The 14,665-nt window shown below is 39.7% G+C and overlaps 1 protein-coding gene across 1 annotated transcript; it reads right to left on the reverse strand.

Annotated features, from left to right (window-relative positions):
* On the reverse strand, positions 1-13,188 carry nt5dc2 (5'-nucleotidase domain containing 2). The gene is made up of 14 exons (XM_061057716.1): positions 12,800-13,188; positions 11,259-11,443; positions 10,588-10,662; positions 10,423-10,478; positions 10,190-10,283; positions 5,786-5,914; positions 4,530-4,590; positions 4,327-4,429; positions 4,103-4,204; positions 3,864-3,945; positions 3,583-3,669; positions 2,130-2,270; positions 1,767-1,831; positions 1-765 (listed from the first exon to the last, which is right to left on the reverse strand). Exons 1-14 carry the CDS (start codon positions 13,167-13,169, stop codon positions 504-506), a joined length of 1,812 nt encoding a protein of 603 aa, XP_060913699.1. The 5' UTR covers positions 13,170-13,188; the 3' UTR covers positions 1-503.
* Between the last annotated feature and the right edge of the window lie 1,477 nt (positions 13,189-14,665).

Below are 14,665 nucleotides of genomic sequence, written 5' to 3' on the forward strand. Positions count from 1 at the left end.
TTTACCTGCTGCTACATACTTATTTTTTTATTGTTGACATTTTTTACAACTTTCTGATAGTTGTGGTGTTGAAAATATTTGGTTTCTTGAACATTGTTAACACATGATACTGATGCTTTGACTTATTGGTTTTTAAACTTCCATGCCAACAAAGCCATTAAAATAAGAGGTCAACTCATAATATCAGCTTGTCTCATGAATTTGTTGTATTTGTGCGTGGACAGCTCAATATTGCTCAGCCTTTTCATATCACTTTGATTCAGGCTGTAACCAAAGGGCGAGGTGTGCGTTCTTGCCAGCTAAATCTACAGCTCCCTCTAGTGGATTCAGGGGGAAAGTGGGTCTTCATTTGTTACAGGAATGCTTTGCGAGAAGTCGTGTGGCACCTTCCTGGCTAAAAAAAAAAAAAGAACCCTGCTTTACATCCTCAGGCCATCTCAAGTGTTCAAAAAGACTGAATTATAAAATCACAGTCACATCAGTCACAGAGGAGAGCCCAGCTCTCATCGTATGTGAGACATCTCCTCCAGGAAAGGCGTCTTCAAGCAGCCGGTGCAGAGCTGGTCCATCCACAGAGGAGCCTCGTGCTGCAGGGGGGTGCGACGTGGGTAGAAAGTGTACGAGAGGTCATAATTCAAAAGACAGCTGAGAGAGGCCATGTAGACGTCGGAGAAACGAGACAGACGTCTGGAGAAGTAGGTGGGGTTGTGAGATGTTCTGAAGATGCTACCAAACTGAGGGTTGAACAAGTTCTTTATCATCACCCTGTGACATAAAAGGATACGCTGTAGGTTAATGGGATTTTAACAACATTTACATTTATAAATGTAGCTTTGGAAAGAGTATTAAGATACTTTACATGAGAAAAAGTAACATCACAAAGTATTCATATCCAAAATCTTACACTCAAAAGTTAGCCAATACAATTTCTGGAAGTATCATATTCATTAGTCAAGCAGAATGAATCCTGTCCCCACTAAGGGAGGAGCTTATTTCAACCAATCTATAAACAGATTATTTCTTCTTTTTTTTTTTACATGTCACAGTGTGGCCTTTAAATCGTAACCTGTGAAGTTTCTGTAACTATAGCTGTCTAGAAAATGAATTGAAAAAAAAGCATCAAACACCTGAAATACTCATGTCAAGTAAAACCATCTCAGACCTCTGCTTTAGTAAACTTATTTAACAAGTGTCCATTATGTACATGGTAAAACTGGGTTCATTGGGTGGTACATGACATGTAATTACGCAGACTTTGAACCGTGTCTCTCACAGTGTGAGGTTATATTGTGTAAAAAAAAAATAAAAAAAAAAAGTAAACTGTTGCTGCTGTCCTCTGGGTCTTTGGAGTAAAGGTGCATAATCAGAATAATTTCTTCAGGCATGAGTTAGTGTCCTGGAAGCACAGTAGGCTATTTCAGCTTGCATTTGTAGGCTAACCTTCCGCTTGTCCTGCAGTGAAGCTACACACTGTGCTACAGCTACAGCTACAAAGACATACCAATTTACAGAACTCTTAGCTGCCTTGGATATTTAGCAGGGTAAGGCATGCAGTGGATCCAAACACAAGCTACTTTCCTGCAATGCATCCTGGAATATGTATGCCATGCTGAAGAATCACCTTAATCAGGAGAACTACATTTTTTTCTGTCATTTGTCACACACTGATGTAGATGGTGCTGTAAATTTTCCTCATCCACCATCAGTACTGATTGGACATCCACGCAAATGTGGAAATAATTCTCTTTAAAGATGACGGCACTTACTTGAGTTCTTCTCTCTCTTTCTGCCATTCCTGGAAAACCTCTTTAGACTCTTCGTCCCGATGGATCTATAATAATAAAAGAAGGCTATGATCAAATCAAGGTCTATATATTTATTTAAAACACGTAGGCATGAGCAAAGATTTATCAAGGTTCAAAGGTGACACACACTTCGTAATTTCTGTTCCAGGCAAAAGACAGAAAAAGAGTTTATACTGATTTTTTTTTTGTGCTATGTTAATTAATTTTCACCCAAATGTCATGGCAGCTAAGGCTTGAAAAACAGAAGCTACATAGACTTAACTAGTGTGGGCAGCAGTTTTCTCAACTTGTCATAATATCAGTTACCAGATATCAGCTTCTCACCTGCATGCGCTCCATCAGGCCGGTTAAAGCCTGCAGCCAGGTGAGGTTGAGAGCGTACTGGTCTGTGCTCACCACTTTGGTTTCGTGCTCTAGCTCAGGTACGATGGCTGCCGTTCTCCAGCCGTGTCGCAGCATCAGGTCCTAGCACACAAGAAAACAACAGTTTGGTTTGCGTCACCTGACCTGAGAGTACGGGAGGGAGTGTGCCCGTGGAGGAGCTCAGACAGGTAGGGGGGAGGCAGGTTGTGAGGGCTTTAGAGGTGATGATGAGGAGGAGGTTATGAAGTACGGGCGCGATGTGGTCACGAGTGCGGGAGTGTGTGTGAAGACGAGCAGCAGAGTTCTGGATATATTGTAGTTTCTTGAGTGTTTTGGATGATGAACCGGAGACTGTTGCAGTAGTCTAAACAGAGCTAAATATTTAGTTCCTGAAATTGATTGAACAACCTGTGAGCTCTCTCAGAAGAAATATTGAATAAACTAAAAATGTGTCTGAGCAGAAATACCAAATACACTCAGTGAGAACATGGTTCACCCGCTCTGGATGGCATTGATTTATCAGAGAAGCAGGGGACTCAGTGTTTTTTAAAATGATGCTGATGGTTATACACTCAGGGCTAAATACACATCTGGTCTACCTGGGGAGTAGAAAGCCATTAGGCCTCTTTTATCTTTGAGCTTTAGAAAGGTAGTAATGCCTCAAGGTTAAACTTAATGGTTTTAGATGCTCTGCTTCAGACAGATGGAAATGAGTTGCGGCCCATCTGTAACCATTTTCAAATCAAATTAAGAGACTGTTGTTCGTCTTTGCCTAGGATTGGTTCTTTACTGCACTCTGTTTTCCTTTCTTACATTTAAGGCTCCATATGTTCTTATTGAGCTGTAACTGTGTGTCTATAATATATAATCTGTCTGTTTGGGTAATATATCATTTTGTTGTTGTTGATCCAGTCTGTTTATTCTAAATACATGTATTTACTTTGTTTAAATCACTTTGTTTAAAAGATGATTTCACATAAACATCAGCTCGCCTGCTCTTTGCTGTCTAATGAGCGGTGCCTCTTATATGTTTAGCTTGTATATGTTGACATGCCTTCTGCACTGTTCTCCATTAAGATCAATGCAACATTATTTAAACAATATCCTGCCGTCTTTACTGCCATCTAGTGTTTGATGTTTTCACTGTGCAGCATGCTTCAGACCCGCCCATATGCCACATGGGAAATATTCAGCATTGTGCGATCTGTGTTGGCTTTGGGCCCTTTGTGTTTGTGCAAACCAGAAATGATGTATAATGGTTTTTTTTTTTTTTTTCACCATTTGATACGAGAAAATGAGGTTGTTAAGCAATCTGTGAAAAGCAAAGACACATCCTGCATCATGTACTCATAGATCTTTGGTAACAATGAGTCATGTTGTGTCTGTGGTGACATTGCTTCGCTCTCACACTTACTGCTAAGTCACTGTAAAGATGGTCTCCAAAATAAAGAACCTTTGAGCCTCGCCAGCCTGTCAGTCTGAGAAAGTCAAACAAGTTTCCCTACAAGATAAAAAAAAAAAAAAAACACAGGCCGGTCTGTTAGGTTCGTTATTAAACAGAATACAAAGTACAAACATTGAACAGCCTGTTTGGACACGTGCATCTACAAGATTTAAATAAGATGGACCAGGACAGCTGGAATATTAGGAATAATTAGGCTTTCAGAAAAGTAACACGGTGGTCTGAATACAGACCTGTTTGTAGATCTGTCCTTTGTCCAAACTGGTTATCTTCTCCCACCGCAGGTCCCCATTACAATCCAACCGTCTGAAAGGTCTGTGAGAGGAAATCATTTAAAAACATTGTACATCTGAGAACTCTCTTCAGAACAAGAAGCTGTGCTAGAGTCATTGTTTGGCTCTGCTGAGAGACAAGTCACAGAACCAGGAGATTCATCTTTTGTTCCCCTCTTCCTCCACCAACATGTACTCACTTGATACAATCAGTGAAGAAGTGAGGTTTGTCCGCCTGCACAATGACAACATCAAAGAAGTCTCTCCAGTTTTTCCCCACCATGTGCGTCATGCCTTTATCTCTGCGCAGAGAAGGGGCAAAGAAACAAAAAAAAAGGTTCGGATTGCAACAGAGTGCAGCTTGCCCTCATTATGAGTCAGAGCCGACTCATTAAGACATGCAGCACAGAACGCTCACACTCACACAAAGCTGAAGGGACTGTTAGTGATGAGGAAGAGCTTCTTTCCATTGCTGACCAGCCGGTGCAAAACAGCATCGGTCTCTTCTCCTCTCAGAATAAACTTATCTGTGAAGAGAAGGAAGAAAGCTCTGGACCACTGTTGTTGTTTTGTTTTATGTGCAGAAATGTGCTGATTTGACACTAAAGCAGGAAAGATATTTCTTACTGAGATCTTCCATGATCCATTTGTACATGTAGCCTTTAAGGTGAACCATGCCAATAGCTTCCTGGGGATTAAGACATTGAAAGGAGTAAGAAAACCACAACAAGATCTGCTACATTCAACTGTTTCATTGGCATTTCCTCTTCTAGAATGAGTATTTTCTCCTCAGAGACAGAAAGAAAGAAAGAAAGAAAGAAAGAAAGAAATATAGTCTTATCAGGCCACATGTCATTCCAGTGTTTTTTTTGTTTTGTTTTGTTTTGTTTTTTTTTGGCTTTTTAAGCCGTTAATCTAGAGGACAGTGGATACAGTCAGAAACCGGGGAGAGAGAGAGAGAGAGAGAGTGGGGAACAGCATGAGGGAAAGGAGTCACAGGTCAGATTTGAAGCTTGGCTGGCGCTCTCGAGGACTTAAGCCTCAGTACATGGGGCATGCAAACTAACCACTGGGCTACCGGCTCCCCACATTGGCATTGGTTTTGAAATGTTTGACTTGATACTCTACTTATACTCTATTCTAAATATTTGTAATTACCTCTAATATTTTATTTTATTTAAGATCTTGCTATTTTGCTTTATTTCCTTTGTAAACTGTTTTTGCACCAATACACCAAGACACATTCCTTGTATGTTTAAATGTACTTGGCAATAAAAAACAATTCTGATTCTGATTGATATTCAGTTATCACATCAGGAGATCCCTTTGTTTGAGGATGATGTGTTTTACAACAATCATCCTTTAAAAGGACGGCATTAGATGCTTCAGTTTTAACATGGGCTCAAACGTTGCATTATGGGAGAGTTGTAGGATCGGACTTCTCTCTTTCTGTCCGTCTCTTTATATATCAGACTTTCTCTCTCGCGCTCGTGATTTTATATGGATAAAAAGTGTTATATTTGGGCTGTAAATATACCTTGACAGCCCGCCTGAGTATCGTCTCTGTGTGGGAGACACTGTGTTACTGGATTGTGGTGACATAGGGGTAAGCTGTAGTGCCCTGTAACTGTAAACCTTAGAATTTCAGGACCACAGTGAACAGCAGTTGTTGTTCCTGCTCTACCCACGAGAGTCCATTTCAAACTTTCGCTGAGCTCAGCAGATTCCTGAGCCTCCAGCTACAAAATGCTGTTTCACAGCACGTGAAACAGTGGAACACACCGAGTCAAATGGGCTTCTCAGTGTGAGCTTCAGGGAGGGGGTACAACTAGAGATCGGTAGGGTGGAACATCTGACACTGTGAGAACCTGAGGCACACTCACCGAGACGTCTTTGAAGAGGTTGACTGCATCGTATTCGATGTCGTTTGTGACGAAATAATCATTCGCTGCAGCCAACAGAGTCATCTCGGGGATGGAGAAGATGTCCATGAACTGCTTTACCCTCGGCCCCTGTCAAAGAAAACACATCTGTCAAAAAGTCCCACATTCTTCCTTTAATTGGCCACACTTGCGATTATCTCTAGATCTATTCATTATTTATTTATGTATTTCTGTTTACATTTTTGGGGAAAAATACTATATACATAGACGCACTGAAAACAACAATCCTACGCACGTATCATAGTGTTTATAGCGGCTGCTAATTTGCAACACTCGTCCCTAGAGGGGCTTTTGTGTAAATAAAAGATTAAAACAGTTAAGAAGGAAGAACAGAGAGTAAACTGGATACAGCACGATACAATAACAAACACATTCAGCTGTGATAAAGCAACAGAGAATCAAACTTGAGTACAAGTCTGCTGCGAACTAAACAGGATTTAGTGGATCTCTTAAACTTAACTTGTTAAACACACAAAAGGAGAATGTGTTTTCAATCTATTCAGAACAATAATAACAACAACAAGTCGGCTATTTTTTTTGTTTTCTCAGGATTATGGAGGTTATGAGGAACATGGAGAGTCTGCTACATCTAATCTCTCCAGATTAACGGGTAAAGATGACCGTCATGTCTGTCAGGGAGGATTAATAACTAAACAGTAAGAAGAACTGTCTGATGCTCTTCATGAATAATGGGTACTCTGTGATCAGACATGTTCAGCTTTGGCTTCAGTGAAGACATGTAAAGATGAACTATGCATGCTTGAATGGCTTTCCTGATGTCTGACAAGAAAAAAAAAAAACTTTGTTTACCCACGATAACACATTGATTATCTTATTACCTAACCATAAATAAGGTCATTTTTTTCTAATTAAAAGGATAATTCATGTCAAGTCAAGTCATATTTATTTATAAAGCACATTTAAAAACAGCTACAGCTGACCAAAGTGCTGTACAATACAAAAAAACAACTTCAGATCACAACGTCCACAAGAGAGAAATATATATATATATATATATATGTGTACATATAAACAAATATAAAGAAAGAATATATAAATAAAGCAACAAAATAAAGAAAGCAACAAAGGAACCTGAAAGAAGTGGTCTATTCAGGACCAGGGGACTCAAATGCTAAAATATAAAAGTATGTCTTGAGACGGGACTTAAAAGAGTCAACAGAGGGTGCAGACCTGATTGAATGAGGGAGGCTGTTCCACAGATTTAGGGGCTTTTACTGAAAAGGCCCCGTCTCCCTTTAGCTTGAGCCGTGAGCGGGGAACAGCCAGGAGGCCACATGTCTGATGATCTCACTTCTTTTAAAAGTAGACATTGCAAATATTGTCATTCAAGGCCACCGTACTTTTTTCCTAATCACAGTTGGGACCATTTGCATTCAGCACCCACGAAGAGGCTGTCATGAAAAGACAAGTGAGGTCAGAGCCACAGGAAAACTATTTTTTTTGAGAGAGAACATTTTCAGGGCTAATGAGATGATGGAGAGGCATACTTCATGCTCCTGGAAAACACTTAAAAGACTTAATGAACCAGAAACTATGTCGAGCTGATTCCAAACATCGGAGTCCAAATTGCTCCTAATTAGCAAACGAGTCAGATTGACCTCCATGACTGTCAGACACAACAGGGATTTCTACCGTTCGTGACTGAGTGCAGCTTGTGGAGCGACAAAGCGAAAACAAATTACAGTCTGTTGGGGGACACGGAGTTCTTGTGGTCAGCTTTCTAAAAGACTGGAACACCGCCTCCCAGCTGATTCATGACGACAATGGAACCAATGAGATTATAAGAATTCATCATGGGGTTTTGATATGATGTAATACAGACAGCAGGCACATCAAGACACTTGTATAATTTTAGGGACAGTTACAGAATTAATCCTTTTGCTAGATCCGTGTTTGAGAACCCGCCGAATGAGATTAGAACAGATCTGTTGAGCTCAACAAAAAAAAAAGTGGTAAAGAGAGTTCTCCCATCTGTGCCAAACCACACACGTGTTTCACAGAAAAGAACACAGAATATAGTATCTAAAAATTCAAGGCAACTTTTTCAGCCCAGCACGGGGTTATACCAGCTATGCGTAGATTCAAACGTAGCCTAGTTTGAATGTAACTTCTAATTAAGGACGGAGCTCACACTCTATTAATATTGAAGGTGTTACATCAGCATTGAGATCAACGTCGGCAGAGGTTCTGATTTAAATCCTACACCTAGCTACTACACCAAAGTCCGCAGTGAAATATGTTTGATACCGGTGTTTGTTTTATGTCTTCTTTTGGTTTCAGCCTCCCACAATGTTGACATTTTCTCTCATGTTTGACAATGAAAAACAAGTTCAACAGGCGACTTCATCTGCCCAATAAAAACCTCTCCTCCGAATCAGTAGTAAGGGGCACTAGATGTCAGCATTTAATCGATTTGGCACAACAAATAAACATCCGCTACTGACATCAGTGCTATGGAGTTAGATCAGTCTCAGTATTCACACATGCACACAGAAGGATTCACAAATATATTTCATTCTATATAAATGTAAAACAAATCCACAAATAAAAAAACAAGATTCACAAATGTATTTCTGATTCACACACAAATATTTAGAGTTTTGTATATATGTAATAGAAATCCACAAATGTATAATATACATATATATTTAAAGAACACATTTGTATCTTGTTACATTTACATACAAACTGTTCAGTCTGCATCTACAAACTGTTTGTCATTTGTGAACCTCACTGCATTTGTGTGTGGGACTTATGAGACTCCTCTGCCGTGGTTAGATTCACAAAAGCGTTTTTTTTCAGCAGGGAAATGTCTGTAGCCAATCAGATGTCTCCTTCCTATTCAGCCAATCACAGTAGCGTAGATTCAAGGGCATGTTTTAATGTGATCACTTTAGCGTTACATCTGCACAGACAGCGCTTAGCCTAGCTATCAGACAATCTGATTAGGTCATCTTTAATCTGACCAGCACAAATAGTCTCTGCGATTGTCGTACTATATGGGAAGTTGTTTATCGTGTTGGGTATATTGACTGCGTGTCGTTGGTTTAACTGGTGTTGAATAAACTGGTGATATTCCTATTTGTGCTGGTCAGAATAAAGATGACCTAATCAGATTGTCTGATAGATAGGCTAAGCTCTGTCTGTGCAGATGTAACGCTAAAGTGATCACATTAAAACACACCCTTGAATCTACGCTACTGCGATTGGCTGAATAGGAAGGAGACATCTGATTGGCTACAGACATTTCCCTGCTGAAAAAAAAAATGCTTTTGTGAATCTAACCACGGCAGAGGAGTCTCATAAGTCCCACACACAAATGCAGTGAGGTTCACAAATGACAAACAGTTTGTAGATGCAGACTGAACAGTTTGTATGTAAATGTAACAAGATACAAATGTGTCCTTTAAATATATATGTATATTACCCATTTGTGGATTTCTATTACATATATACAAAACTCTAAATATTTGTGTGTGAATCAGAAATACATTTGTGAATCTTGTTTTTTTATTTGTGGATTTGTTTTACATTTATATAGAATGAAATATATTTGTGTGTGCATTGAAATACATTTGTGAATATTGAGACTGATCTAACTTATTTGCCGATGTGCTCACAGGGCCAAGATGGGCTGATACCGCTGTTGAACCGATACATCAGTGCATCCCTAAAAAATGAGTCGCCTAGGATCATCTCTTACTTTACCACGGGGTTTAGTGTGGACACTGCACCCAAACTTAAAGGCAGGGTCGTCTCATGTCTCATTCAGCGGTAAGTAAACACTAAACGTTACCATAATACAAGTTTAAAAAAAAAAAAAAACTATTTTACTTCTCACAACGGCCAAAGACAAACTCACAGGATAAACTCCATCTTCTGTGACACGCTTTGAGTGTGGGCTAGTGCACCCAAGGGGGTAGAGAACGAGCAGGGAAGACGTGATTGGTTCATCAGATTGGTACCTCGTGGAAGACGTTGGTTTAAGTTTTTACACGCTTACATCGACTACAGATGATGGATTTTCTTTGTTCCTTTTTTTCAGAGCACATGAGTTATTAATGTCTGTCAGGACCTGAAGACAATTTCAACCAAAATCTTTTATTTATCTGGAGAAAATGACCAACCCTGCCTTAATACAAGACAGATCTTCTACATAGCTGGTGCACCAGACCACAGGTGTTTTAAGTAACTACAAACATTAATAGATAAGGACAAATCTTTGATAGTATGCTCTACTCTGCGGATAATCTGGTCTGGTATTTTGTATTACAGTACACAACTATAACGTATCTGTTCTTTCTGTGTAAATGTCATCCTCACCTTGCCATAGAAGCCACTATCTTGCGGAAGCGGTACATGGTAGGTCCCCCCATAAAGTCGCCGGACATCCTCATCCGGCATCGGGCTCAGTCCCCTTGGAAAATTAAACATATATAAAATTAAAAAAAAACTCAAAAGTTTTGAAAAAATATAAACAGCTGAGATGAAGATAAAATGATTTGACATTCAGGGATCAAAATCAGCAGTCACTGAGAACAGCATCCACCTCTTACCGATACACTGTTCCTGTCTGGATGTAGTGGAAGGCATCTATCTTCATTAAAAGCCCCTACGTATGTAGACGGGAAAGAGATTTGTTTGCATCAGTCTATATGTTAAGGGAGATGTGCACATTTCTTTTTCTTGTAAAGGGACATTTGTGATTTAAAAGAATATACCTTTTCAATGTCATAGTGAAGACCCCGAGCAGCAAAATTGGGAATGTAATCATATTTGCCGATGCCTTCAGGGTACTGTAAATCAGTGGGAAAGAATGGATCAATTAACCTGAATCTTAAAAAGTCAATAAACTTCATGCAACAACTGCAAATCTACTTGAAACAGAAGACTCTCTAGATCAGGGGTGGGCAACTTGGCGGCCCGGGGGCCACATGCGGCCCCTATCAACCCTCAAGGTGGCCCTCAGGTCAATTTTTACACATCAATTAATTGGAAACATGAAGAAAACATGACTAAATCTGCCATGAAATCATGAAAACCAGAAATATGTCCATAATAATATTTGATCACTGGCATATGTTGAGTTAAATTGGAGACAAAATTGACTGTAATTGTTTTTGTATTCTACAATTTGCCCTCTAGCAAGGAGAATTAAATGAATGTGGCCCTTGCTGTGACCAAAGTTGCCCATCCCTGCTCTAGATCCATGTAACTTTTTGAAGTTTAAAAAGGAAACTGATACTAAGACAGCATAGGGAAAAAAGGAAAAGAACATTTTTTTTCAAAGTTTTAAAAGACAGGTTAAACATAATAATGTAAAGTTAGGAGACGCTCCCTTTAAGAGTATGTTTTAAGAAGGTGTTTAACAGAGAACACTGACTCAGCTGACCTTAAAGTGGTCAATTAGGAAGCCTTTCGCTGTGTTGTAGATCGCTGTGTTGAGGGCGTTTGAGTACAGAGCCAGTGTGTAGTCATAGTCAAAGCCGTAGATGTCCACCTCCGCCAGGCTGACCTCATTGTTGGCGTAGATGGTGGAGGAGTTGAGGAGGTGGCACGCACCTGGTGGGATCAGATCTGAGAGCAGAAGGGGAAACTCAAACTTTGAGATCTAAACAGTCACAAACATCAATGCCCACTCACAATGTCTGACTCATTTTTTATAAGAGAAGCAAAAAAAATCTGCCTCTTCCCGTGCTGACTCTAAACGTGCTGACTGTGCATTTCTGGGCTGGCTAGCCCGTCTGAGGTTGTATAATCTGGGCTTCTGAAATTTCAGCTGACTATTTAATAAGACATAACAGTCAAAATAAAAAAAAACATTATGTACAGCCTTTAAAATATCAAGAGTGCAGGATGAGAGCACTGCCTTTAAAAGTTTTGTAAAACCGGTAGTTTAAATTATCTCCTTCATCAGTACAGCTGGCCTATATTTTTGACAAAGTACGCCAGTCATGCAGTGTGCACATGGGCACAGATTAAATAAACAATCCACAATCTGCCAATGCGACTGTCTCTAATACCGTGGCTGGAATATGAGCACAGTGAGTGGGCCAGTGTGTGTCTGTAGGAGAAAGTAGGCCATGTCTCTCTCTGTCCCCAGACAGTCCTGTGAGGGGCTGCAGCTGCCAACCCTGAGAGTCGTTCACCTACAGCCAACCTACTACAGGAAACGCCTCTATTGACATGCTGAGTCACATTTCAAATGATTAATCTATTCAATTATTATTAACGAGCTGTAATATTTCATGTTTAGCTTTGAGACGGAATCAAATGTCATGATGAACATTTCAAAAGAGTATTAGAAAGATATGCAGTTTGATAACATATTAAGTTAAATGTTATGCAATGTATCCAGTGGAGCCCAGGGAGAACAGCTGAGCTCTCCAGGTAAAGCGGTCTGATTCTATTTTGTGGTTATTGTATACATGAAGGACTATGTTGTAATGATTATTTGGTCATGAGTTCTATGTTGAAATAATACTGTCAGCAAAACTTGACATGAAGATAGCTGGAAGGTATTCAAACAGCTGGCACTAGGCTGTGAACGATTCTTATTTTGACTATTTCTAAAACTTTCTGTGATGGAGTGATACTCAATTCCCGAACAGAATATAATGTCGTACCATTAGCTGAAAGTAAATACTGCAAACTAAACATTGTAAATTGTGCAACTTGTAAGTTAACGTTAGTTTTGTTGGATAATGTTAAAGCTGTCTCAGAGACAAAAACAAAAGGGACTGCAGAGAATGATTTCATAACTTGTTTCTTATTGATTTTAGAGAAAGGAACCAGTTGCATTATCATTGTGCCATCTGTCGGTTTGGTAAGAGGATGAACACAAACAAAATGTCCTAACAGCTGAACATGCTGTGTTAAGAACTGAGGAACTGTATGTTGGAGACTTTCCAGCTGTGGAGTCAATGTGCTTACCGTGAACAACCCGTCTCATGTCATTGTACCGAGCCCACAGGTAAGACCTCTGGTCCACTGGAGCTGCGTTGGAGGTGTATGACCGCCTTTTTACACCAGAGACACCCGGAGCACCCACGGGCTCCTTCGGTCTCTTCATCTCCCCTGTCCCGCATCTGTGAGGAGCCTCGCTGCATGAGGTCACGTCGCAACCCGGAGGCCTGTCCGAGCTCCCGCTGCAACCGTTTCCGTGGCCATGCTTTCCTCCTCCAAACTTACTGCAAGTTGAAGAAAGTCTGTTCGTTTTGGGGGATCGAACAATTGGAGGAGTCTGGTTCCCTACTGTCCACAGTGTGCGGGTCAATGCTGTGCCCACTGTCTTCAGAGACATTTTTTTACAGCTGCAGGAAAAGGACGATTAAAAAAAAAAACTGCTGCCTCTTCAAGCAGATAAAAACATTCAGCGATTCCCTGTGACCACGCCCCATTTATTAAACGGGGCGGGGTATTTATTCGAGTAGCCAATCAAAACTGTCGACCTCACTGAATCTATTTTTCTCTCTTCTTTTGATTTTTTTTTGTTTTGTTCTAAGTCCCGGAATGTCCCCACATTATTGACTCAATTGACTTGAATGAATAATGTTTTATTTTAGGTTATTCTTTGTCCTAAGCAGTGGAGTATTTAAGTTTCTGAAGTCTACTTTCTGCAAGTTAAGTTTAATGTATTTATTGATATTATAATCTAACACATTTCCCAGAAAGGGAAAAATAATCCCTCCATTCCCCCTCAAACCCCCACACAGGACTACCTCACTGGACTGTAAAATACAATATAACATACATCACAAACGTGCAATATATTTATCTGTATAGTCATTTTACTCATAGCTTTTCTTTTTATATCTATTTATATCTGCACCTTATTTTTCTATGTGAATACTTGCTGCTGTTTTTATCCTGCACTGTAAAGTACAAGTTTGAATGACAATAAAGAAAGTCTAAGTCTAAGGGTGGACAGACACTTGCTTTTTCAGTCATATCTGTCAGCTTTTTAATCTGCACAAACTGCCACAGCTCATGCTCATCTGTCTGATATTAGATAGATATCCAGAAAACCTTATTGTACACCCAGCTGATTTTTTTTTTTTTTTATGAAAATGTGTTAAAACGAAACATCATGGTATTTTCTTTGATTATAAGGTTTTCTATATAGACTAATGTTTTATTTCTCTTTTCTTCTCACATGGAGATATGGCACTTATCAGACTTGTTCTGCAAATCAGCCTTAGATTAAGGCTCCAACAGTAAGTGTTAATAATTATTAATATTATTATTTTAAAGTAGATCAAAGCACCATTTGAATTAAACTACAGGTTATAATATTTGATCGATAAGCAGGTTTTGTTGGGGGTATTTTTTCTATTTGATTAATTGTGATACAGATTTTCAGTTTATGAGGTTATTCATGCTTACAGCACCAATTTTATTGGGTATTTCATGGATGGAATGAAGCTTGTATAATTAATTGTTGAAAAAATTGGGTATGACATGGCAACTTCCTTTTATAAAAAGAAGCAACGATATGAGGAGGTTTTTGTTGAGAAGGAAATATTTTAGAGTTAAAGTAAAATAAAGTTTATGATTTAACTCCATCAGAACAACGTGAGGGATGTGTGGACGGGAATGAGGGAAATCACTGGTTTCAAGGGGAGAGAAAGGCAACATTCTGGCAGCCTGGAGAGGGGCGAATGAGCTAAACCTGTTCTTCAACCGGTTTCAGCTGCCTCTCCCACCTCAAACAACACCCCTGTCCTTCACACCTCCCAGCACCCCCCATGGTGAACTCTTTGGACTCTGGTTTCGCACCACAGGAGTGCACTTCCCCCC

This window comes from Labrus mixtus, chromosome 15 (genome assembly GCF_963584025.1).
Source record: "Labrus mixtus chromosome 15, fLabMix1.1, whole genome shotgun sequence".
Classification (NCBI taxonomy): Eukaryota; Metazoa; Chordata; class Actinopteri; order Labriformes; family Labridae; genus Labrus; species Labrus mixtus.